The sequence below is a fragment of the Oratosquilla oratoria genome, chromosome 8 (genome assembly GCF_046742065.1).
Source record: "Oratosquilla oratoria isolate Oo_2021 chromosome 8, ASM4674206v1, whole genome shotgun sequence".
NCBI classification, from domain to species: domain Eukaryota; kingdom Metazoa; phylum Arthropoda; class Malacostraca; order Stomatopoda; family Squillidae; genus Oratosquilla; species Oratosquilla oratoria.
Window position 1 is genome coordinate 24339336 of NC_134784.1, and position 27569 is coordinate 24366904.

Here is a 27569-nt window from a genome sequence, read left to right on the forward strand (position 1 = left end):
GACGTTAATTAGCTGTGTTTGCGGTGTGTTTTCGATGTTTTTGGTGCTGTTGTTTAGTGCGTGCAATCACTATGCCACCCAAAAACCACTCAAACACCGAAAACACAGCTAGTTAACATCCGTTAATGAGAGGCTTCACTGTATTTTTTTTCCCACATAGAAAGTGGGCGTGCACTTTGACTCAACCACCTTATAAGGAAGAAAGGGCCTTTGGTGTATGTTTTAAATATATGTAAGTTTTATATATATATATATATATATCCAATCTTCTTGTATATTTACCTCTAAATCTTGTTCCTTTGATCCATCGGGTCATACGTTGTTCATTGCTATATTCAACAGTGTAAATTGTGGTACAATATTACTAAATGACTCTTCATTTCTGTTTGTTTCCCCACTCCTCCCAAGGGTTGAAGTACCAGTAAACTAAAATTTGTAACAACCAATCCTCCCAATTCATATCTCAACAATTCAAATTTCCTAACAGAATTATATTTAACTTTAAATCATTTTCTAAAAGTGCACCTCTGAACCCAAAACTAACTCTTTGTATTACATTTTCCTCTGTGATCTTCTCTGTCATAAGTTGGGCATAAGTAATTGTAAATTCCCCTATACTGGTTCCTCTCTATTGCCATTTTCATACGCATTACTTCAGCCTTACCTTCTCCGAGAACCACTTCATCTAGCTTTGGTTTTCTTCAGTCATCACAACTTTCCCCATTAAACTTATTCTCAACAAAACACATATCTGATTGTTTCTTTAATCTCTAATCAGGCTGATGTAATTCAGTCTACACTAGCAATTGTCATTCTCCTCATGCATCGATTTTTGCCTCCATCAACTACATTTCCAGCTCCAATTTTGATATCTTTTATACCAATTGATTTCCCTTTAATTTTCACATTTCACACTCCACAATCTGAGATTCCTCCATTTTCCTAATCCTGTTATTATATTATTTCTTTCCCACACCTTAATATTCTTTGATTCACATTTGAAGACATTTCAAGCCTGCCAGCAGTGGCGCCAGGAATTTTTAGTTGGGGAGGCTAAGGGGGGGCTGAGCAAATTTTTAGGGGGGCTAATAGTAATATGATAATACACATATATTATCCTCATTTCAGAAGGGGAGGGGGTTAATGGTAGGGCTAGCACTGATGGCTGACAAATCTTTAGCCCTGGCAATTAAAAATTCCACTTAATAAAATTATTTCAATGAGTGTTTTAAATCTTCAATCTGCTCATTTCAGTTGGGGGGGCTGGCCATTTTTTTGGGGGGGCTGGCCATTTTTTGGGGGGGGCTAAAGCCCCCCCAAGTCTCCCCCTGGCGCCGCCACTGAAGCCTGCCTACTACAAGACAGCAACTGTGTTTATGGCTCACAAACCTGAAATCTGTCTTCCCAATGTTTGCTCATTTTATTTCATCTAATGCAACTGAATACCTCTAACTGCATCTGAGAACTAGCTACTGCTGTGCAGATATTATGCAAAAAATGGCTTGGACAAATGGACATGCTTCTTGACATGAAAAGATGAATTTGATGAGTCAAGCGAAATGGGTCATAATATGAAATACTGAGCCTATTGTACCAAGGTCAATACCGTTAATGTGACAATGAAAGTTACTACCCAAAACCAAAATATTCCTCTTACAAAATAACATATCACAAAAAATTAACAAATTGCAGATCCAATACTACCAATCATAATCCTTGAACACCTGAGGTAATATCTAGGAACAAAGAAATTTAAGCTTATGAACTAATTTTTTTTTTTTAAGTTATACACTCTTCAAAGTCGTTGCAACTCTTACATTTGGGTGATAAAGGGGGGCCAACTTAAAACCATGAAAAATATCATTCAATCCATTAATTCGGAACGTTTGTCTACAATGCACAATAACCTTTCATGCATACTCCGCACTTGCCATGACAATTATGCTCATCACAGACAGGGCAACCTTTTATCCTCTTCAATATTTTCCTTACTGAATTTCTTTTGGAGAAAAATTTATGGTAGGGACAAAAGTACCATTAATAACAAATTCAATTACAACTATGGATGGCATAGGTACTGATTTTCTCAACATTTATCATATATTTTTGAAAGGAATACACTGATGTTTTGGAAAGAAGTGAAAAAGTACAAACAGAATCTGATAGCATGGAGAGGGTAGTGTGTGGAGTAGATAGACAGTTGTTAGTAGAAAATAAGGCTCTCAGAGGGAGATGGGTCGAGTATTTCAGGGAAAAGCTGAATGTCGAGGAGGACTGGGAGGTTTTGATTGTGTCAGTGGGAGAGGCTTGGAGAGAATAACTGTGATGGGTGAGAATGTTAACGCTATTACAAAGTAGATGTAGCACTGAAAAAAATCAAAGAAAGGCACATGGATTGGATGGCTGTTATGTGGAATGTGTAGCAAAGGGTGAAGTAGCAATCGAGTAGCTGGTGGGATTGTTCAATGTATGTCTCAGGGAGGTAAGTATCCTACTGTGCATATATCCTTGTTGATAAGTATCTAGACAAATGATTTGGATGAGGGAGAACATAAACACAGGGGAAGGCTCAGAACCCTCAACACTCTAGCGTTTTGTTCGCGAAGAAGTTCTACGAGAACGAAACGTTAGAGTGTTTAGGGTTTCAAGCCTTCCCCTGTGTTTATGTTCTCCATCACCCAAATCGTATATCCTTGTGCTATACATGGGGCAGGGATCAATCCACTGTCCCCTGTCTCTTTTATAGAAGTCCTGCAGCCTCCAGGAAACTGGCAACATACTCTAGTTAGGACCAAGTCACTAGAAGAGATATTGTGATAAGGATACAGGTATAACTGTAGTAGTTGTAGATCACTTTTGTTGTGTAAGGTTGGTAAGATCAAAGTGATGATTGAGAAGATCAGAATGGAAATAGAGTGACTGAGGAAGAGCAGCGTGAATTTAGGAAAGAAAATGGGTGCATTTGTCAAACTTTTGTTATAAGACAGGTATCTGAGAAGTTTCTGGCAAAGTTTAACAATGTTCTCTGGGTATTCAAGAACTTGAAGAATGCATATGAGAAGGCTAAAAGAAAATTGTGGAATATGTTACAAGTCGCCAATTTAATGAAACAGCCTTGCTGTGGATGTGCTGTGTCTTGTGACAATGCCTCTGACCCAGGGCAGTGGACAAGGTGCAGGGATGACCTGTCATCCAGGAGGTGCTAAGATAAAAGGGAGGGTGGAGGGGAGTGGAGTGTATTTAGGGATGGAATGGGTGGGAATGGTTTTATACCCTTTTTCTTTTTGGCTACCTCCCTTGTAAGGGGGATAAAGCCTTGGTATATGTATGTTAAAAGTATAAAGAAAAGTCTAAATGAAGGCAGTCTTAAATTTTTACTCCATTAGTAGGGCATGTGCACGGGTCAGTAATGAAGAGCGAGTGGTTTGAAGTGAAGGTAGGGCTGCAACAAGGCTCCGTGATATCAACATGGTTGTTCAGCGTGTTTGTCTTGGATTATATGTTGGACTTGTGATCAACAGCTATTTCCCTTCTGAATGAGAGCTATTAGCTCATATATGGCCCAAGCTATGGGTAATACTGTGACCTGACACACACACACACACAAACTCAGTGCCCATCAGAGTTGGACTGCTGCTTGCAGTGCAACAATATTTTTTTCTTTTTTCAGCTGAGTGGACCTCAAATTACAGTTGACAATTAACAGTCTAGAGCGTAACCACTACACAAGCCAGTGCACGAGTGTGTGCATGTCTATATGAGCATGCATGAGTGTGCATGTATTATACAGGAAGGGGAGTTATGCTCGTAGTGACCCATCTTTGTATTTTTCAGCATCTAGTTTGTTCTTAAATTCTTGTATAGTTTTTGCACACACTGTTGCCTTGTCCAATTTGTTCCAAACATCTACCACTCTGTGTGGGAAACTATTCTTTTTCAGATCTCTTCTATAACTATCCTTTTTGAGATTCTTTTCATGTCCTCTTGTTTTTCTCTTATCCCACTTTAATAAATCTTCTCTGTCAAGGACTTCCATCCCTTTTATGATTCTGTAAATGGCCAGTAGATCTCCTCTTTCTCTTCTTTGTTCCAGGTTCTCCTTCTCTGCATGAGGGGATGGAGAGGGCGGGTTGCTGATTTAATAAAGCGGCCTTGCTGTGGATGTGCTGTGTCTTGCAACACTGCTTATCCAGGGCAGTGGACAAGATGCAGAGATGACCCGTCACCCAGGAGGTGCCAAGATAAGAGGGAGGGAAGAGGGTGGAGGGGAGTGGAGTATGATAGGGATGGAATGGGTGGGAGTGGTTTTTATGCCTTTGTTTTTTGGCTACCTCCCTTATAATGGAGAAAAAGCCTTTGGTATATGTATGTATGTATCACAACTAACACCACAGCTGGACGAAAGAAAGAGCTGAGTAAGCAAAACAATATATTTCGATTGCTAACTGCAACCCTCTTCAGTAGGTACTACTGAAGAGGATTGCAGTTCAACTGAAATATATAGTTTCGCTTACTCAACTCTTTTTTTCGTCTGACTATGGTGTTAGTTGTGTTTTACAAACGTGTTACTACATTTCTCGCCAGTGGTATATATGTACGTATTGTGCCAACTTTGTCATTGCTCTTTGGATTCTAATTTCTTTATATTCTTTTTTTGTGCTGAGTATGTACGAGTGTCTGGGTAATATAATGCCATTTGTTAGTGATAGTGATCATGGCACCCTCTGGCTAGCCTAGTGTTTACTTGGTATTGATGGCAATATCATGAAGATAAAGCACATGTAGCACTGAACAGCAGCAAGAGATACAAGCAAACTCAGGAAAATTTATGAAAATATTTTCCCTCAAATTTATCTTCAGATAAAATAAAAACTAAAGGCAAGGCAGGATTTCATTAACAACATGGTACCTGCTAGCTGAAGATAGTTAAAAAGAAATACACATGTGTTCCCTGTCTCGCTTAGATTATGGTTGTTTCCTGAAGATGAATTTATTACAAATTAAAGTTTTATTGCTGCCACAAGGAAATTAATTTAAATGCACTATAAAAACAAGTTCCACTCAGAAAGTATTGCTCGCTGGCCAATTTTCCAATCATCTTAGAATTTTCGTTACGAAGCACAGACTGATTACTTTTTATGTTTGCCCCATTCTTTGTTACTGCAAATATCACATATACTTCACTGACAGTGTGCAGAAATAAATTTTCAATGTAGATATAGCACAATGTCAACAAACATTTCAACATTTGGCTGTCCAGGGCATGTCGTTTCTGAATAAGTTATAACATCACACTTCCATTGCAAAGCAACAATGTTCAAACTATTGCATCAAAACATTCCAGTAAACTAAGCTGTCATTGGTACCAATGCAGAAGAGACCTGAAAAAGAACAGCTTCCCACACAGAGTGATAGATATATGGAATAAGTTGAACAAAAAAATTGTGTGTGCAAACACAATACAAGAATTCAAGAACAGACTTGATCTTGTGAGATACAAAAACGGGTCACCATGAACATAGCTCCCCTTCCCGTAAAATACAACTATGTAAATATGTACATGTCAAATGTGCCATATATGTGTGTGTGTGTGTGTGTGTGTGTGTGTGTGTGTATTTACCTAGTTTACCTAGTTGTAATATACGGGAGGGGAGCTATGCTCGTGGTGACCCGTCTTTGTATCTCTCCGCATCAAGTTTTATCTTAAAATCTTGTATAGTGTTAGTACATACTGTTTTGTTGTCTAATTTGTTCCATGTATTTATCGCTCTGTGTGGGAAACTGTTCCTTTTCAAGTTTTTTCTATAACTATCCTTTTTCAATTTTTTTCCGTGTCCTCTTGTTTTACCGTTGTCCCACATTAATAGGTCGTTCCTATCTAAAACTTCCATTCCTTTCATTATTCTGTAGATAGTTAGCAAATCTCCTCTTTCTCTTCTTTGTTCCAGAGTTGGTAGGTTCAATTTGGATAGTCTTTGCTCATATGTTAGTTCGGCGAGTGTCAGTGCTAGTTTTGTTGTTGCTCTTTGTAATCTTTCTAGTTTCTTAATATTCTTTTTGGTACTGGGTGTCCAAAGTGATGCTGCGTACTCGAGTTTTGGTCTTATTAGTGTAGTAAGTATTTTCCTTATCATTTCTTCGTCCATATAGGTAAATGCCACTTTGATTGCTCTCAATAAGTTGTAGGTTTCTCTGAACATCTTGTTTATATGCTTATCTGGTTTCATGTCCTTTCCAATCATCACTCCAAGATCTTTTTCATAGTTAGTTTTATTTATTTTTTCTTCCCCAATTCTGTAATCTTTTGATATTCTATTTTTACTCTTTCCAAATTCCATTATGCTGCATTTCTTAATATTTAATTTTCCCATTTTTGAGTCCAATTCCATATTGTGTCCAGATCTTGTTGCAATGAGTTGCAGTCCTCTTCCGTTTTTACCTTCTTAAGTAATTTTGCATCATCTGCAAAAAAATTTATATAGCACTCCACGCCTTCATTCATGTCATTAACGTATGCAGCGAACATGATCGGTGCCAGTACTGATCCTTGCAGGACCCCGCTTTTTACTTCTTCCCAGTTGGAGAATTTTTCTCTAATTACAACTCTCATTTTCCTCCCAATCAGAAAGTCTTTCATCCATTCCAATAATTTTCCTCTGATGCCACCTTTTGACTCTATCTTATTTATTAGTTTCCTATGAGGTACCTTATCGAATGCCTTTTGTGTGTGTGTGTGTGTGTGTGTGTGTGTGTGTGTGTGTGTGTGTGTGTGTGTGTGTGTGTGTGTGTGTGTGCATGTATGCTTGTTTTTGTATTTACCTAATTGTAGTACTGTATACAGGAAGAGAAATGCTTGTTGGGTTCCATCTCCTACTCTCCAATTTATTACACCTAGCCTCAAATCAATGTATATTTACCTAGTTGTGTGCACGCGCGTGTGTGTGTGTGTGTGTACACGCCATGTCTGTGAACATGCTGTGTCTGTGTATGTGCTGTACCTATGTACATGGCATGTCTGCGTACATGGCGTGTCTGTGTACATGGCGTGTCTGTGTACATGACGTGTCTGTGTACATGACGTGTCTGTGTACATGCCATGTCTGTGTACATGCCATGTCTGTGTACGTGCTGTATCTGTTTGTGTGTATTTACTTACCTAGCTGTATTATACGGGAAGGGAGCTATGCTCGTAGTGACCCGTCTTTGTATCTCTCAACATCTAGTTTATTCTTACATTCTTGTATGATTTTTGCACATACTATTATTTTGTCCAATTTGTTCCAGACGTCCACCATTCTGTGTGGAAAACTATTTTTTTTTTTTCCAGATCTCTTCCATAACTATCCTTTTTTGAGTTTCTTTTCATGTCCTTTTTCTTTTCTTTTATCACACTTTAATAAATCTTCTCTGTCAAGAACTTCCATACCTTTCATGATTATGTAAATGGCCAGTAGATCTCCTCTTTCTCTTCTTTGTTCCAGGGTTGGTAGTTCGTTTGGACAATCTTTGTTCATATGTCAATTTTGAAGGTGTTTGTGCCATCTTTGTCATTGCTCTTTAGATTCTTTCTAATTTGTGTGTGCGTGTGTTTGTGTTTGTGTATGTGTATGTGTGTGTGTGTGTGTGTACGTGTGTGTACATGCCTCCCATGTGCGCAGTCCCAAGGGGCTGGTAGCTGGTTTTCAGAACAATTATGAGTGAATATGCACAAAAGTAAGCAATGAAATACACAGGAAACAGTGATGGCAGCCAGTATCCAAGTGTAAAGTATGAGAAACTTTAGGAAATAGAGAGTTTAAAGTACCTTGGGTTGTTTGCATCAGTGAATCGAAGAGTGGATACGAGTGTGAATTATAGAGTAAAAGAAGCAAGCAAATGTCTGGGTGGAACAAAAGATGTTATGAGCAGTCAATCAAACCATTCTCCCTAGTCTCTTGCAGAAGACCTGCGGCCTTCAGTATCACGTTCCGAGAAATAGGTATTTAGGCGCAAGTGCAAAGAAAAAGGTTGCATGAGCGACTAGGCCCATGGTGCAGTACAGAGTGGTAACAGGGAACACAGAATATGAGAGGAGGAAGAAACACAGAATATGAGAGGAGGAAGAAAACATAATTTTCTTTTCAAACGAGACCTTTACGAAGTTTATGTGCTACAAGAATAGAATGGAATATAGAGGTAAGACAGAAAATCAGGGATGGGAGGGGGGATATTGGATTATGTATTACAGTGGTTTGGGCATGTGAAAAGAATGAACGAGAAAAGACAAACAAAGAAAATGTGAAAAGCAGAAGAGGATGATGTAAGTTTATGAGGAAGAGAGAAAATGAGATAGATGGATGGGGTGAAGGGGTGGCTTTGGATAGCTATGGAATGTCTGTTGAGCAGGGCCGAGAGTACAAACAACAGGAGTGAACGGAAGATTGTGAATTGAAGGGATAATATAGCCCAAAAGATTTTTTCTCTCTCACTTTTTTTTTTCCCCAATGGATGAGAGGGGTTGCCACACAAAGAAGTGGTATGTGTACACCAGTTTCAGCTGTTAGGCCACGTTTCAGAAGAGCTGTGCCTTGCTGCATTGTTTTTGGCCCAAGCAGTGTGGCAGAAGACATGGTGATCCTGTGCAGTATCATCAAGAAGCTGAGATGGTAGAAGTGCGTTTGTTTATGTGTGATCTGTTTTTTGTTTACGTGTGGTCTGAATTGGCTACCCCCCTCATGTGGTGAAAAATGGGCTTTTGATTTATACACACACACACAAAAACACACACACACACACACACACACACACACACAAAACAAAAGAATATTAACATCCTTTAAATGATGAACATGCCAATAAAAATAATAATAAATTTCCTTGTTTTTACTTTATTTTCTCTTTTTCTAACGATTGAGCGGGGATATGCTTATCAATCAGATACTAAAAATACCTTTTTATGTGTCTTCCTTTTTGTATAGCGTCCTTGTGAAGAACGAATTTATGTTCTATATCTAAAACTACTCTTTACAATACACTATAAGCTTAAATTTGATTTCCTGAGCTTTCATAAAGCTCTTCATATATCTTTCTTCTTTCATGCCTATACACTGCTGTCAAATCTTCATCTTTCCGTTTCTTGAACGACTACTGTCGATGCTAGTCATCCTTGCATGTTTGTGCATTGCCTGAAACATATGAATTTTTTTTTTAAATACAAAATAGTAGTCTCCATTTTCATCCTATTCATAACCTTATTCATTACTGACAATTCATTATAAAATCCTTCCAGCTTCACTGTCTGGAAAACCCACAATCCCGCGATGGCTACCAACAGTCCTCAGAACTTTACACATGTGTGTAAAATTAAGGTGATGAGATGTGCAAGGGGATAGGATGGCAGTGAGTTGGAAGTACAGCGAGACCTCTAATTAACGGACGTTAATTAGCTGTGTTTGCGGTGTTTTTGCTGTGTTTTCGGTGTTTTTGGTGCTGTTCTTTAGTGCGTGCAATCACTACACCACCCAAAAACCACTCCAAAACACCGAAAACACCACAAACGCGGCTAGTTAATGTCCATTAATGAGAGGTCTCACTGTAAGTTTTAAAGGAGAAAGGCTACAGGAAGTGGTTAGCTTTGGATATTTGGGGGCAGGAAAGGGGGAGTGGAGGTGGAAGTAAATTGTAGATTGAGAGAAGAAAGTAAATGCCGTGGGGGATTAAAAAGTGTCATGAGAAATACGCATTTGGAAATGGATGCAAAGGGGCGGTTGTGCCAATAGCACTGTATGGGGCAGAGACATGGAATTGTTAAGACAGGCCATGAGGAAAAGCTTAAATGGGTTTGAGATGAAATGTCCGAGAAGACAACCCGGCATTTAATTGTAATTGGATAGGATAGTGGTACCAGTAGTGTTAGTTCATCTTCTGCCCTGTTTTCTTAACTGGAGCTTAGTTTAGTAAATGCAAACAGCCTCATTAGGGCCAGTAAACCTGCTGTTGTTTGTTCTTCCTTTGTGAAGTATGGTAGGGGTTACAAGGTTTGACAGAGTGAGAAATGAGGAGGTGAGGAGGAGAGCTGTGATAGAAAAGGAGATGGCAGGTAGGGCTAATGAGAAAGTATTGGGATGGTTTAGACACATGGAAAGAATGAGTGAAGAAAGATTAGTAAAACAGGAGTGAAAAGCAGAGGTTAAGGGAGTGAATTTGAGGGGATGACCAAGGATGAGATGGATGGATGGGGTGAAAAGGGGCATTGAGCATGAGGGGAACGTCTGTTGAGCAAGGGAGAGAGAAGGCAGGAGATAAGGGTGAGTGAAGAATGGCTGTGTATACATGGTACTGTGATGCAAGGAGGGGGTGGGGGGTGGCAGTGGGGCAGGGGGTAGGGAATAATTACGGAAGAATGATATTTTGACGCACCACAAAGGGATTTCTCCCTGTCTTCTCCTTTTTCTACACAAGGGAACAAAGAGGGGGTTGTCGATTAAGTGAAGAGGCCTTGCTGTGGATGTGCTGTCTTGTTGCATGGCTTCTGACTCAGGGCAGTGGGCGGGATAGAGGGATGATCCGTTATCCACGAGGAGCTAAGAGGAGAGGGAGGAAAGGGTGGCCGATGGGAGTGGAATGGGTGAGAGTTAAACGAGTAGGACTGGGTACTTGTCTTTTGACTTGGCTACCTCCCTAGTAAAGGCAGAAAAGCCATTGGTATATACAGTACTACCTCTCATTAACGGACTAAAAGGGGGGTAACGGTGTCCGTTGATGTGAATAATCCGTTGATTTGGAGTGGTTTTTGGGTGGCATAGTGATTGCACAGCACTGAACAACAGCACCAAAAACATAGCGAAAACACCACAAACACAGCTAATTAACGTCTGTTAACGAGGGGTAGTACTGTAGATAGATATGGTGCAACTGACTTTATGAACTGTTTCTTTACAGATTTGCAAAATACAACCCTGCAGGCTATGGAGTGATAAATCTACTTGTAAAATTATCAAAAGGCAAAGACTAGTTATTTCAGTACCAGCCTGTAAATAACATCATCAACTTTTCCTGATAACATTCCTTGCTGCACTGTTTCAGACTCTGGCAGTGGGCACAGGTGGTAGGGATGACCTTTCTTCCAGAAGAAGCTACGACAAAAGTGAAACAAGTTGGATTGGGTGAAAGGTGGGTGCATGCCTCGACAGACTACCTCCTTTGTAAGGGGGAAGAGGACTTTTGGTATACAAATCAGGGCCCTGACAAGGGGAGGGGCAGGGGCAATGCCCCAGGGTGGCACATTTTTTTTTTTTGGGGGGGGGGCACCACTTTTGGTGAAAAGAAGGTAAAGCAAATTCCCCCCTAATGTACTTTTAATGCAGGATTTATTTATCATGAGTTGTGTGTACGAATGATGTGTGTATAAACGTTGTTTTGTGGATGAATGTTACATGTGAATCGTGCTAGTGACCATCAGATGTGGAAGGTGGTGGTAGTGGTGGTGTGTGTGTGTGTGTGTGTGTTGGTGGTGGTGGTGGGGGGTCACTTTTTGACTCGGCCTGGGGCGGCACTTACCCATGTCGGGGCCCTGATACAAATAGGTGAGGAGTGTACCCAGGGAGGCATGCAGCTCTGACCAAAGCCGTCACCTTTGCCCTATGTGCTTAGACTTTTGGGGCAGATAACATTCACTGCTGGGAATCGGAGAGGAGTGTGGGATTCAAACCCACAACCAAGGAAACGCGAGACCAGCACTGTCCCAATTATGCCACCAGCGTACATACAAATATGTTGGTACTAATTTCATCCTCACCTTGTTTTATCGTTCTGCTTCCTCCTCTTCCTTCTTGCAGTATATTTCTTCTTCATTCTGCATTAGAGCAGCCTCTTTTTCATCTATCTCTTCAAATGATGACCCAGTATTTGCGTCACTATCTTCTCCTGTGGCCTGCTCGCTAGCTACAGTTTGTGGTGTTCCCTCAGTACCGCCTGTTGCACCATTTGTTTCAGGGGCTGCTATGCGTATGCAGATAGGAAAGACGGAAGAATTTACATATTAGTGCAATAATCTTAAGATACATACCATAATCAGTTGTTTTATCTATACAAAATTATCGCTAGGTGTTAGCAATGTGATGATTATAATGAAAGCGGGAAAATTTATGATTAAAATGTGATCTTCAGCATTCCAGAAAAAAAATTTAAAAGAGAATTTGCCTGGCACCTGATACCACTTGCCCCCAGATGCAATCACAACACAGTAGACACAGAACACATTTCTTTACACTGCCCTACATTTACTTCAGAAAACTCCACAAAATCTTTTCACTAAGTGATCTCAGTGCTATTTCAGTAGCTGAAACCAGATTCCTCAGTGCTGCAGGTCTAAAGCACAAGGTTTGGGGTAATGGATCAACTGACAGATTTAGAAGAAGAAGAAAAAGAAAAAAGTCTTTTTACAAAAAATAAAAGAAAAAAATTGTAAGATGGCAATCTTCTAATACTATGATCATTACAATTTCAATTATCATATAAGAATGGGTAAACGAATCCATTTACAATATTCTACAACCTTTTGCCATGAATTTACATTTTCAAATACAAGTTAAAATACATACTAGGTTACTATCATTTACTTTTGTAATAACATGTTATAGATCTGATGACAGATACCTGCAAACGATGGTTGTGCGAGATAAATATTTAGAGAGAATCACCTCCCTATTGTATGTCTTCAAAACCCGTCGACACCCTAAACTGAATCAGCTACACAAGCTTGCACTGTCTTTATTATTATCAAGATCTCTATAAACTTCTATTTTTCCTACAATTGGTGACTCCTCCCCATTTCTTCCTCTTCTTTTTACAGGAAACAATGACAGGTATCTACAAGTGGTAGTCCTCCAATACAGATGTCAGAGAAAATCATCTTCTTACTGCTTGTCTCCAAGACCCACCAAACTCCTCACCTCTACCATGAGGTGCAGCCCTGAGGAGCTGGCACTTGGTTCCTGCACTACTACTACTACTTTTTTTTTCTAAATGACCTCCATCCTCATGGAACTGCGTGGTGAAAGCAGTCAGGATCTGTCTCCCACAGACACTGTTCATTGGCCCCTCTCTCGCCAATGACTATGGTTGACTACCCTTTTGTATTCACATTAATGAAGCCTTATACAGAAGTTCATTTATCTTACTATCTACTACAGTCTGCTCAAAATAGAGGTTTTGTACATGTGCTGATTTGGGCGGTGGGGACCTCTCACGTATAATACTAATCTTAAGGAGCTGCTGCTGCCGCCGCCTCACAAGTAGACATATAAACAGACCCATACTAATACACCCCAAACAACAGTCCAACACACCTCAAAAAAATCTATGTGAGGTTCTGACATATATACAAACATATCAAGTATGGGAGTGATGGTGAAAGGAAGTGCCTTTGTGACCTCCTCCTCCTGGTGTGATGGGGCGTTTTGTAGCAGCCTGTTGACCTTGCCCAACTATACTTAAGGCAAATAACTGAGTTTCTAGAACAGCAACATAATGTGCAGTACTCCAATTGACCGATACCGACCCAGTGAATCGTAGAAATTCAAACGAGGGTACGGTTATCCACCAAAATCAGTGATAATCTGAAAGACCTGAATCTTTTTTGCAATTATAGTCAATGAGGCGGCAGACAGATTGAACATACAGTGCCTGTGATCAGAAGCAGAAAAGAAAGAAAGAAAAAAAAAAAAAAATGTTAAGCCAAGACCTTGTAACCTGTGTGAAGTGCCATGTGTTTGGTACAACTTTCCTTCCTCCTCTTGTCCAGAATTACCTCAGTGACTAACAAAATGAAGGAAGTGACTAAGGCAGTGACGTGATAGACATAACAGAAGCATGGCAAAATATCCCTAAAGAGTGCAACATTGTAAACTTTGTGTTATTTCACCATCTGGGCAAATCACAGGGGTGGGGAAATAGTTTTGTCTTCTTGTGCTCATCTGAGTCCATCATATCATAATGTTGACATTTCCGAGGGAGTTGAAACCTTGTGGGCAAGGTTAAATTCCTGTATACTGCATCTGTCATCACATATGTGGTGTATTTTTACCTAGTTGTTTTTTGCGGGAGGAGAGCTATGCTTGTAGTGACCTGCTATTGTATCTTTCTGCATCCAGTTTTTTCTTAAAGTCATGTATAGTTTTAGCACTCACTGTTTCCTCATTCAGTTTGTTCCAGATATCTATCACTCTGTGTGGGAAGCTATTCTTTTCCAGATCTCTTCTGTAACTGTCTTTCTTAAGTTTCTTCTCGTGTCCTCTTGTATTTCTTCTGTCCCATTTTAGTAGGTCATCCCTATCAAGAATTTCCATCCCTTTCATAATTCTGTAAATGGTTAGCAAATCACCTCTTTCTCCTCTTTGTTCCAGGGTTGGTACATACATATACCAATGGCTTTTTCCCCTTACAGTGGGGGTAGCCAAAAAGAAAAAGGCATAGAAATCACTCCCACCCATTTCATTTCCCATATATTCCACTCCCCTCCACCCTCCCTCCTATCTTGGCACCTCCTGGATGACAGGTCATCCCTGCATCCTGTCCACTGCCCTGGGTCAGAAGCAGTGTCGCAAGACACCACATCCACAGCCCTTCGGGCTGCATAATTTTTTTTTTTTTTTTTTTATACATACTTCCTCACCCCCATCCCACACCCACTCCCCCTCATGCATCGCAGCATCATCCATACACAACCCTTCTCCATTCACCTCATCCATCCATCTCATTCAAGGACACCCCCTCATATTCACTCCTTCCACACTTCTTTTACTAAATACATACATACAAATACCAAAGACTTTCTCCTCTTTACAAAGGAGGTAGTCCAAAAACAAAGGCATAAAATCCACGCCCACCCATTCATTAAAATACCCAAACCTTAGGGTTCTGGTCGGAAAACTCCTCCCAGACCCTCTTATGCCTTTGCTTCTTTTAGGAATGTTTATACACTAGCTAAATCTCACTCAGTATCAAATTTCCCTACCTATGAACAAACAACCTCAGATCTTATCATCACTGATATGGCCCAGCTGCACACCCCTCCCTGGCCTCTTCCCCCTCTTGGTTACAAAACACTCATCACCATTCTGTGAACACTGGCACCTAGCACCTCTATGCACATTATTAACTCAAAATAGAGTAATCCTAGAATTAGCACACACTGTATGTCATCAGTGTATCACTGTTAACTCAACAGATTACTTTATATATATATATATATATATATATATATATATATATATATTATATATATATATATATATATATATATATATATATATATATATATGTATACATAATATATATATACACACACACAAAAAGGTGGAAATTAAGTGGCCTTGCTGTGGATGTACTGTGTCTTGTTGCATTGCTTCTGACCCAGGACAGTGGGAGGAAGACAGGGATGACTGTCATCCACGAGGAGCTAAGACAAGAGGGAGGAAAGGGTGGTGGATAGGAGTGGAATGGGTGAGAGTGGGCGAGTGCTTTTTGACTTGGCTACCTCCCTTATAAGGGGGAAAAATCCCTTGGTATATAGATAGACCAAAAGGCCCTATCCTCCTCACAAACGGGGTGGTGGAGTCAAAGCATACACCCACATTTCATCCGTCACCATACTCATCCAACACCCATTTGTTGTCTCTTCTATATTTCCTCCTCGTGTTTGATCCTCAGATCTGCAACTCAAAATTGGAGTGAGGACTTTGATGGGGTCTGAAGGTGGGTGACAGGGAGATGGCTCTCTCTGACGTTATGCTTACAGAACTATTTCATGAAGGTATCTGTCACTGGTCCTAGGATGTATACTTGTCATTCAGTATGTTATCTCTATCACCAAAGAGAGTATACGGTTAAATGTTAAGAACCTACATCCAGTTGGATTACATGCAGTTAGTTCAGACAACACTAAAATCAGACCCTTTAGCAGACAAGACCTTATTTACAATACAATCAACTTGACAAACTCATCATGAAAATATGGTTTAAAACATAAACCCGTATGTAAACAAAGACAAAACAAAATTACCTACAACGTAAACCATACGAGCACAACATAAACCATAAGGGTACAAAGACGACAGTTATTCAATTGAAGTATGACCCCATCTGACCTGGTTCCAAGGGAGGAATTTCGGCTCCTTGGGAGAGGGAAGCCGAACTGTCTTCAGCTTGACTTTCTGAATTTTCTGAATCCTCTGCACCTGAATAAATCATATCAGCGATTGTAGATTTGTTTGCGTTAGTAGTGCTTAAATCCAAGACATATCCTTAAAAGTGTGATAGGAACTGCCACAGAGTATTATACCAATTTATAACTTATATACAAGTTTCTTCACTAGATGTACAAAAGTTTCTCCTGCATTCTACAAACAATGCGTGGTTCATCAATACATGTGAACCTATTCAAGGGAGAGAGGGGAAAAAAGATGGGAAAAAAAAAGACATGCAATTTTAACTAAAAATCAATCTAAGTTTTATAAAGGATTCTCTCCCAAGCATCAGCCACTAAGCATATTCTACAACTTCTGTTTATATATATATATTATATATACACATATACAATAATAATAACATACATACATATACCAAGGCTTTTTTATAATAACAATGATCAAATAAATCATGCTTGTAAAACAAACGTGTTTCTGTATCATGCAGACAATGCATCTTACCCCGTAAGCTTAAAAATAATGAGTTTGTCATGCAGATGAAATGCAGGAATATACAATTCCATTTCACCCTTGGCAAAAAAAGAATAGAAAAGAAAAAACTGCACCACACTACAATATACAAACATGCTTTTAATAAAATTTTACATGCCATGATTTTTTAAAAACAAAAATCCCCATTTTGGGTCAAAGAGTTGTATATTTTTTTATCATTACAAAAACAAAATTCAATCACACTGAAAAGTAAAAATTACATACCAATATGTGGACCATATTTTGAAGCATACAAGGCACATCCCAATCAGCACAAAATATTCAGAACAAAGTATATGATACATTTACACCATCCTGTACTTTGGGCACTTTGCCCCACATTTCTTTTAACCTCTTCAATACTAGTCAAATTCTCGTGTGAAGCATTGGATGCCTAATGCACGACCCATCACACTATTTGCATTATAAAATATAAAATCATTGCTAGACTGGGTGTTCGGGATAAATTTGATCATTTTTTATGTTATTTCAGAACTATTTGAAGGATTTAATAGCAGTAAAGTGAAGTGGATAGATGATTCTGTGTATTATTGATGGGTGTGAGAGCTAGAGAGCATGGACAACTGGAAAGCACCAGAATATTGAAAGAGAGTGACCTGCATCATGATGATTCACACCAGATTAAAAAATTAAAAAATCTTAGTTGCACCTCAGTGCTCCTTGAATACCGTGAAGGCCATGAGATATGAGCTGGAGAATTGCGACAGAGTTGTGGAAGCAGTGGCTAGCAGAAAAGATCATTGCAGGCATTTTGACTGTCTGCACAATGAAATTCATCGAGAAGCTGCAAAAAAAAATCTTAGTTGCACCTCAGTGCTCCTTGAATACCGTGAAGGCCATGAGATATGAGCTGGAGAATTGTGACAGAGATGTGGAAGCAGTGGCTAGCAGAAAAGATCATTGCAGGCATTCTGACTGCCTGCACAATGAAATTCATCGAGAAGCTGCAAAAAAAAAAAAAAAAAAAAATAAATAAATATATAAAAATAAAATAAAATAAATAAATAAAAAATAAATAAAAAAAAAGCAAGATCCAGGCAAGGCAATGTGGACCTTGGTGAGAGAGGGGTGTTGGAGTGGCGTCTATGAAGAAAGTGCTGAACAAGGATCTTCACTACTCATACAAGAGGGGCAAGGGCCACCTAGTCACCAACAAGGCCCAAGAGAGCCGCCTTACGAAAGCCAAAAAACTCCTCAACATGGTCAAACACCCAGTCAAGGTGGGGATGCTCTTGTTCTTCTCAGAGAAGAAGAACTTCTGCCAGGACCAGTTGCACGACTCGCAGAACAACAAGTGGGTAGCCTTCAGACTGCACAAAGTCCCACACTTCATGAAGACCAAGTTCCCTCAAACTGTGATGGTCTTTGGGTGCATTTCCAGTGAAGGCCACATCATGCCGCTCCACATCTTTGAAGCAGGACTCAGTTACTGTCCAATGTTGTCAAGTGCTGGGTGGAGAGGGTAGCTGCGGGAAGACCATATGTGTGGCAGCAGGACTCAGCTCCATGTCACACCTCCAGGAAAACCCAGAAGTGGCTATTTGATAACTTCTAAGACTTCACCAGTCCCAACATCTGGCCCCCCAACTCGCAATCCCATGAACTATTATGCATGGGCATGTGGAGTGCATGAGGAATAGGGAGTGCAGTTGAAAAAACACCAATTGTACTGCCTGCAACACCAAGGATGAGCTGATTTCTAGGATCAAACTAGTGTTCAGGCATCTCTCAAAGGACATCATGAAGGCCGCGTGCTGCAGGTTTAGGTCCGACCTAGAGGCCATGGTGGAGGCTCAGGGAAGATTCTTAGAGTGAGCTGTACTTGGCAAAAGATCCTCTAAGAGATACACTTTGAATTATACATAAATTTTTGGCCAAGATATGAATTTTCCCCAAAAAAGCGTCAAATTTATCCTGAACACCTTGTATAACTCATTCTCTTTCACTCTGAGTAGTAATAAATGCAGAAAATGTGATCAAACCAGTTTACAGATTTTTAGGTTTACTTAGCTACAGCTACAAAATATAATCAAGACACCAACACCGGCATCCTGGTATACCTACTCGCACCTCGTGGCCTGTGTAGGCATCATACTATGGAAGAGGTCAATATACTATGGACTCTAAAATAATATTTACCGACATTCTATGGATCGTATAGTACACAAAGTTCAATGAATTTTTAATGATTTCCCTCCTATCAACTTTGTACTTGATTAAGTTCCACATATGTTTTACTACTTTAAGTTATTGTGGCTTGTATGCTGTAAATATGGTATGTCCAAAAAGTTTATAAAATGTTGGCACATAAATGATACACAAACCTCGAATGATTGATGCTGACTCGTCCCATGAACGACTTGAGTTTTCAGTTCTGGTGTCATCATCATCGTCATCATCCTGACAGGATAAAGGAAGTATCTCGAATCAATCTCATTAACATAAAAGGTATTCTCATATTACAGTATAATCTGACTTATAAAGCAAAGATATTAACCATTCTAATTCATATTCCTACAATAATAATACATACATATACTAAAAGGCCTTTTTCCCCTTATAATAGGGGTGGCCCAACCAACACACACACAAACCCTCCTCCGATCACACCCATTTGTTGTCCCTTTCATCTTAGCTCTCCATGGATGAGAGGTCATCCCTATCCTCCACCCACTTCATTTGCTTGGTCTTCCTCTCAAGCTCACCCCATCCACTTGTGCTTTCCGCACACTGCCAGTCTTTCATTTCCTCCGTATGCCCAAATCACCTCATAGTACAACAGATTCATTTGCATACATAAAACTAATCAGAAAAATCTATTGGTATCTTGTATGTGAAACAATTAAGGAATTTACCTGATCCTCTTCATCAGCATCCTGAACCTCAGGGACATAGAAGTCACCCTGTCGAGCTAATGGTCCGACAAAGATGATCTCCTTTTTATCATTGTCATAGATCTCCAAGAATGGGTGAACACAGAGACTGCGGTGCTCTGGGATAACAAAATATAATATCATACCTCTGGTCACGTATACATCATAATTACTGTAGATATACATGCTGATGTATCATAATACATGTAAACATATATACATGTCATGATTAATCCCTTCTGTACAGAACTTCTCATTCTGCCTAATACCAGGATATTTTATTCATTTCTGTAGCAAAGGGGGTTATAGCTTACCTTAGTTACCCATCTTCCATGTCAGCACTTTTAATATAAAACCTCATTCTGGGGTACATTTTTACTAACCTACATATTCCCTGAGTGCTGGGTAGACTTTCATGATGGCCATGATAATTGAGACGGTGCTTCTGAAGGGGAATCGTGTTTGCACAGCATGCTCAATGGCTGGGAATGTAATGAACTTGTATCCATTTTCTTCCAAGACCTTAATATGTGCTTCACTGGGGCTGCGGCCATCCTCGGCAATTATAATGCCGACAATATATCTCAGCTGACTACTGTCCTTCTGTTTTAGCCAGACAATTAGATATAAATAATTTATCCAGTATTAAGTTAAAAAAAAAATACAATTATAAACAAATACAAATGTGTGTTTATGTTTGCATAAATGCGTTTATTTAATTGTAGTGTACAAGAAAGAAGCTATGGTTATGGGTTTCCATTTATTTTTCTCAAACATCATACCTAATTTAAGTTTAATGTTTTAGCTTGGGCTGCGTCATTTTCTAAACTATTTCAGGAACTGACGCATTTGCACAAAAAACTATTTCCTGTCAGCCTTCAAACACATGGTCTTCTTCAATCTGTTCCCATGACCTCATGATGTCCTCACATTCCAAATCACGAAAGATTTTCTGTCAGTTTTTCCCATTTTCTTCAATGTCCTGAACTTTATGATCAAGCCATCTCTTCCTCTTCTTTCTTTAGATGATGGCACACCAATGCTTCTAGTCTCTCATCATATGGATCATCTACAAAACTGAGAGCCAATTTGTTCCCTGTCCTTTGTATTCTTTCAAAATCAAGAAACTTTGTTTGGATAAGTATTGGAAGATGGGGGGGGGGAATGCACGTCTCTGGAAGTGTCTTCATTAGGTGAACAATGCCACTCGACCAGTTCTAACTTGTCTTTAGAGTTGGTATTATGATCTGCTGGTTGCTTGACTGTTCATCTACTTGTCATTTACTTCATTTAGCGACTGTGCTTGTTCTTTGGCTCCTCCCCCTCCTGGTTGGTACAGTCATACAACTGGGAACTGCTGCAGTTTCCTGAGAGTTGGTGTATTACCATTGGCTGGATCACATACCTATCCAAGATAAGTAGTTGGTTTCTCTATTGTGCTGGCTTTAGTTAATTGTATTTCCCTAACTGTAGTATGCAGGAAGAGAGCTATGTTTATGGAGTCCTGTCTCTTTATGATCAATTATCATAATCTATTTTAAATTTATGTATGATTCTAATTAGTAGTATATCGCCTAGGGTATTCCAGTTTATCCATCTTAATGAAAATGTGTTTGAGTGTGATTCACCATGGCCTTGGATCACATGTCAGATTCATGATTGACAGCTATTACCCTCCAAGATGAGATCTGAGAGATTACATATAGCCTAATCTATACGTAATGCTGCATTTTACCTAGTTGTACCTAGTTGCATTTTACGGAGCTAGAGCTATGCTCGTTTTGACCCGTTTTTGTATCTCTCCACATCCAGTTTGCATTTGAATTTGTGTATAGTTCTGGCATTAACTGTTTCAATGTTCAGTTTGTTCCAGACATCAATCACTCTGTGTGGGAAACTTCTTTTTCAGATCTCTTCTGTAGCTGTCTTTCTTTAGTTTCTCTGTGTGTCCTCATGTTTCTCTGTGTGTGTATTTACCTAACTGTAGTATACAGGAATGAAGCAACATTCATTGGGTCTTGTCTCCTATTCTCTAATTTTCTAACATACCTAGACTCAAATTCATGTACAGTTCCAACATAATCTATATCTTTGATTTCCAATTATCATATTTAGATTTGAACTCGTGTATTGTTTGAGCTTAGGCTATATCACCTAAGCTATTCCACATATTTATGCATCTATATGAAAAACTGTATTTCTTCATAGCCTCTCGACACATGGTCTTTCTTAATTTATTTCCATGACCTCTTAAAGCCCTCCCACCTTTAATCAGGAGATCTCTTCTACCAATGCAATCTATCCCCTTTAGTGACCCGAACACTGTAATCATGTCATATCTTTCTCTTCAATCTTTCAAAGTTGGTAGACCCAGTATTCTTAGTCTTTCCTTATATGGTTTATCTGCCAGGCTGCAGACAAATTTGGTTGCTACCCTTTGTATTCTATCAATCTTGCTTATATCCTTCACTCTGTGTGGGGACCATACTAATGACACATATTCCAGTCTTCAACTTATCAGGGTTTCAATGAGTTTTTTCCATCATCTCTTCGTCCATATAATGGAATGCCACTTTAATCTTCTGCAGTACTCCATATGTCTCTCCCACAATCCTGCTGATATGTCTGTCAGATGACAGGTTGTCTTTTATCAACACTCCCACGTCTTTCTCCTCTTTAGCTTTTGTATCGTGTTTACTTCCCAAGGAATAGTTAAAGGATGGCTTTTTGCCGCTATTGCCCATTTCCAGTACTTTGCATTTTTTGGTACTGAACTTCATAAATGTGTGTGTGTATGTGTGTGCATGTGTATTTGTAACATGTTTGCTTCCCAAGGAATAGTTAAAGGATGGCTTTTAGCTACTATTGCCCATTTCCAGTACTTTGCATTTTTTGGTACTGAACTTCATAGATGTGTGTGTGTGTGTGTGCATGTGTATTAACCAACTCTCCAATTTATTATATCTAGCTTCAATTTCATGGTCTATATCCTTAGTTTTCAATGATCATACAGTGAAACCTATCATTAACGGATGTTAATTAGCTGTGCTTGCGGTGTTTTTGCTGTGTTTTCAGTGTTTTGGGTGCTGTTGTTTAGTGCGTGCAATCACTATCCCACCCAAAAACCACTCCAAAACAATGCAAACACAGTGAAAACACCACAAACACAGCTAATTAACGTCCATTAATGAGAAGTCTCACTGTATTTAGATCAGAATTCATGTGTTCTTCCTGACTGGGCTGTATCAATGAGTGTGTGTGGCAAACCACACAAACTCACACACAGAATCACCCACCAAACGGGCTCACCTTAAAAGCCAGTGGGAATCTTTTTTCCAAATTTATAACAACAACAACAACTGAAGCTATTCCAAGTATATTTCTATATGGAAAACTGTATTTGTGTGTATGTGTTTAACATACACAAACATGCTACCTTTTTAGGATCATCATAATATACTCCAATGGTGCGATACTCTGGAAGAAGTGTGTGGACCTCTGTAAATAGTTGCCCAGAACCACTATAAGGGCCTTTGTTATACTTGTAAGCAATCTTGACTTCCCCAATTTCTGGTCTGCAAAGATATGTTTTTATGCACACAGGGGAACGTAAGTTATAGACACACTTTTCAACAAGAACCCACTGTGTTGGATAAGAAGAAATGAAATAGATGATATCCATATATTTTGATCACAGACTGTGATCCTCTTCAGTGGAATACAGAGTAGTGGAGCAAAAGGCATGTCTTATATACAGAGAAAGAGGAAGGAACATGGGCAGGGCTCAAGTGGCGTCTAATGCTTTGCGGGGCAAATCACCCGCCTTCACCAAATATGGTAATAATTTATTGACTGCCCAGGTAGTAATACAGTCTGGGGACTAACACTTGTCCAACACAGTGGGTTCTTGTTGAATTTTATGAATGTATTACATAACTTTGTAGTTATAGACATACAACATAGAAATTCTCACTATTTACGTATGTATTCACCTAATTATATTTACTTACTGTATATGATGACATGCAAAACCTTTAAATATACAAGACTTCTCCCTACATCAACATAAGAGTACAGACTTTTTTTTTTACTATATGCTCAATATTTATTGAAATAGCTTCATTAAAAAAAATCTTATGCAACACAACTATGATACATGAAAACAGATTATTTCAATAACAATACTGTTGTAACAAAGAAAATAAAGGCAAAGCAGTTATAGTTTTCTTCCTTATAATAACATTTTGAGTAAATTTGGTAAATCTCCAGAAGTCCATAGAAAATTAGATATTAATTTTGTAAATTATAATATATCAACGTAATACATGTTTTTATTGGTGGAAACCAACAATAAAAAAAAAGTTACTAAAAGCGATACACTAGTAACAACTTTAACATCAGCGAGCTTCAAGATGCAATGTTTGTTGTCAAAGACGAACTAATGGAAATCTAATGAATTGTTCTAGTCTAGCCTATCCTAATCTCTTATGGGGTATGCATTTAGCATTCCTAGAGATCATCAGACTAGACTAGACCAATTTATTAGACTTCCGTTAGTTTGTCTTCCACAACAAGCAAAAATAGATATGGCATCTTGAAGATTATCGATGTCTGAGTTATTGCTAGAATATTTCTTAGCAAGTTTTTTATATTACTAACTTCTGTCTAGAAAAACATATTATGTTGATGCATTTTAATTTACATGATATAATTTTTTTATCAGTACATCACTTACGTGTGTACTTCTGGAGTAATACCTTAAATTCTTCTACTATTATCAATGTGTATTCATTATTATATTATCGTGATAATCCTCGTCCAACAAAAAGAGAAAAAAATTAATAAAATAAAATGATGATAATAATAATGTTTAGAAAATGACATACGATAAAATAAGAATGGTAAATTAAAAGAACAGCGAGTTGGAGAGCTAAAAGGTCCGATACATAGGGAGAGGCTCCAACTCCATTGTCACACTGAACTGGATGAGGCTTGATCAGATAGTGATCAAATTGGATGCTGATTAGTTCAGATCTGATCAAGCATAACATGGCATATTCTTTGTTTACAAAGTGACAGTGAAGTAGTCATCTTAAGTGATAAGCAGTGTTATAATAATAATTGATCAACAGTGATACAATGTACAAGAAAAGTGAACTACTATCATTATCATACTATGAACTATCACTATCAAGCATAGTCTACGCTTGATAGAAATCAAGATTTAAGATGCAAGATTTTACCTATTAAATAAGACTTGCTTTAATCTATGGAGTATAACTAAAGCCTGTCTGTTATACCTTAATCATGTTTATGCACTGTTATGCACTGTTCTTACAACAAATTAATTTGTGTTAAGAATCTTCAATCTCCACAAACATATGATATGATCCAATATAAAAAGTATTTAACTAAAAACAGATTCTACACATACGACAGACAATAACTGGAATTATGAATTTGTACAACCAACTACATATAATTTTCTCTTCAAATTCATACATTTATCAAAATGATATATTCTACGTAAAACAAATTTCATAAAAAATTACAAGAAGTCATTTTTATCCAAACAAGTACTGCACTGCACTGTCAAACTTACTTGCATGTTCTGACAACAACTGGAGTAAATAATCCAGCCTGGATTAACAACAGCCCAATGGTAACGAGTACCACTGCAAGAAGGGCTATAAGCCCATAAACAAGTGCCGTGTCCATGTCCATAATGACTAATGTTTATGAAAATCTGTCCTGCATAAGTTCTGTTAGCCGGTAACTATTGGATACACAATTGCTGGACCTGTTCGGAAATGTAAACAAACAAATATAATACGTAACAAATGGAACTAAATTCTTTACTTTCTTCATTTTACGGTAACAACAATAATTACAAACCAAGCAAGCAGCCATACAGAGAAGAAAATATATAATCATAAAATATATATGTTTGTAATAGACTTAATTCAAATAAAATGAAAGCAAAATCAGCCTTGTAGAGACATATGCTGTACAAAAACCTCTTCCATTTTTTTCCTATGAACAGTAAAATTACACCAACCTCTACCATGTCACCATCATCAATTAGGGGCATACACCAGGGGTCGCGTTGCTTCACTTGCACGACGGCATCAGTCCCCACGGTCTTTCCGAGCAAACTCACATGCAGACACCCTTCTCACTCCAAACTGTCGACATATTCGATTAACTTTCCCAAAACTTGAATTATGTAGACATCTCCTTCGTCTCCTCCATTGAGATACGGTTTTTTTTTTTTTTTTTTTGTGGACACAACCCTCTGAGCAGGGCATTAGGGAAAGGTGGCACATGCCCATAGAGCCGGAATTGACAGTCGTCAATTATGCTGTCAACTGGCCTGGACTGAATCTCGTGGTTCACTTATAGATACTTACAGAAGTCTTCTGGTTCAGTTTCTGGTTTAATACGAAATCATTCCAACAGTGCCGTTGAAAGAAAAGAAAAAAATGTGCAAGACTTTTTATTTTCACCCTCCCTTTCGTAAAGGGGCTCTAGAAAAGGTCTAGATTGCAATGATTAATTTGTTAAACAAATATTTTTTTCAGATAATTCATAATATCTACAGAGAAATTGTATGTATTTGAATGTGAAATCGCAATTTGAAAAGTGTTTCGTACATCGATAGACCCGCCACTATGGACGCGCGTTTATGAATTCCCTTCACGAGGCGATCGGACCTAATAAAAGCAAGTGGGTGCTATTATAGCGTGAGGTCTACCACACTATATAGCGTGAGATCTACCTCCCGTTAGCACTATAGCGTGAGGTCTACCATTTTCATACATTCATTTTAGCGATAAACACATATTTTGTACATAGGTATCACTTAGATAGTTAGATTTCTAATTACATTCATATTAAAAGAAGAAAGGCAGAAATAAACATGTTATCATATATTCCCATACATTTATTCTGGCGATACAGACTTCGTACATCTTCTAAAAATGACACAAATAGGTTAAGTTAGGTTAGGTCAGGTCACGTGGACAGGTGACGTTTTTTTACGTATTTGGGCAGGTCACATGTTTGATGGTCAGGTGCGGGGAGCGTCCCGTAGGAACGCGGGTCACGTGGTCGACCTCAGGCTGCAGCTGGGCAGGCGACAGATGGCGCTAGACGCTACAGTAGCCCCAGCAAATGCACAGTCCCCTGTGATCCAATTTGCACTTCGGTTGCAAACTTGCAGTGGCAGCTTTAGCCCTAAATTGGGCCCTGACTTGGTTCTGATCTAGGGTGAACAGCTTAAGGCTTGATTCACACTATCGGTCCGGTCGCGCTCCACTCCCGTTCCGCTCTCGGTCCGGTCCAATATTGTCTCATTAATTTCAATGGAAGCATTCACACTGGCGCTCTCGCTCCAGTCTCGCTCCGGCTTCGCTCCGGTCACGGTTCCGTCAAAAGATATTTTTACTGGAGCGAGACCGGAGCGTGACTGGATCGTGAGCGCCAGTGTGAACTCAGTTGCCACGGTCCTGGTCCACTCCAGTCGAGATTCAGCCTTCATATAAGCAAGTAGTGTTACCTGCTGTCCTACCAAACCATGGGTAATCCAAAGGAAACACCACAATGGGATCATGAGAATGTTAGAAAAATTATAAAAATACGTTTTCTTTTTATTTATCACTGATACAATGACAATGCGTACAGCGAGGATATACATAAGCACCAACTGAATAAAATATAACCTACAAAACTTACTTTAATTTTGTGGATTCAGATGAAATGCTAATAGAATTAGTCAAAAGGTAAACCAGAGCTGTATGACCTGACTTCGCTGCACTACAGTGATAACGTGGCGAAAAGAAGAAGCTGCGTTGAAATAAGCAGGCAGCTGGGTTGTGAAGATAAGAAATTCCATACAATTGCCTAATGTCCACTGTGGAAATGCATTTCCTATCCTCACTAAACAATTTTCCTATAC

General features: G+C 38.9%; 1 protein-coding gene across 5 annotated transcripts; it reads right to left on the reverse strand.

Moving 5' to 3' along the window:
• Window positions 1–246: 246 nt before the first annotated feature.
• On the reverse strand, window positions 247–25808 carry LOC143027648 (testis-expressed protein 264 homolog). 5 transcript variants are annotated; one of them, XR_012966626.1, is made up of 10 exons: window positions 25671–25808; window positions 25215–25412; window positions 23049–23187; window positions 19996–20215; window positions 19595–19731; window positions 19064–19139; window positions 16128–16217; window positions 11777–11979; window positions 1348–9164; window positions 247–1015 (listed from the first exon to the last, which is right to left on the reverse strand). XR_012966626.1 is itself a non-coding variant. In XM_076189044.1 (9 exons), the coding sequence occupies exons 2-8, from the start codon at window positions 25334–25336 to the stop codon at window positions 11783–11785; spliced, it is 981 nt and encodes a 326-aa protein (XP_076045159.1). In that variant the 5' UTR covers window positions 25337–25412; window positions 25671–25808; the 3' UTR covers window positions 247–9164; window positions 11777–11782. The 5 variants fall into 5 exon arrangements, 4 of the variants coding, with proteins under 4 accessions (XP_076045159.1, XP_076045160.1, XP_076045161.1 ...); XM_076189044.1 differs by having other exon boundaries at window positions 247–9164; XM_076189045.1 differs by having other exon boundaries at window positions 247–9164; window positions 11777–11976; window positions 25671–25804.
• Between the last annotated feature and the right edge of the window lie 1761 nt (window positions 25809–27569).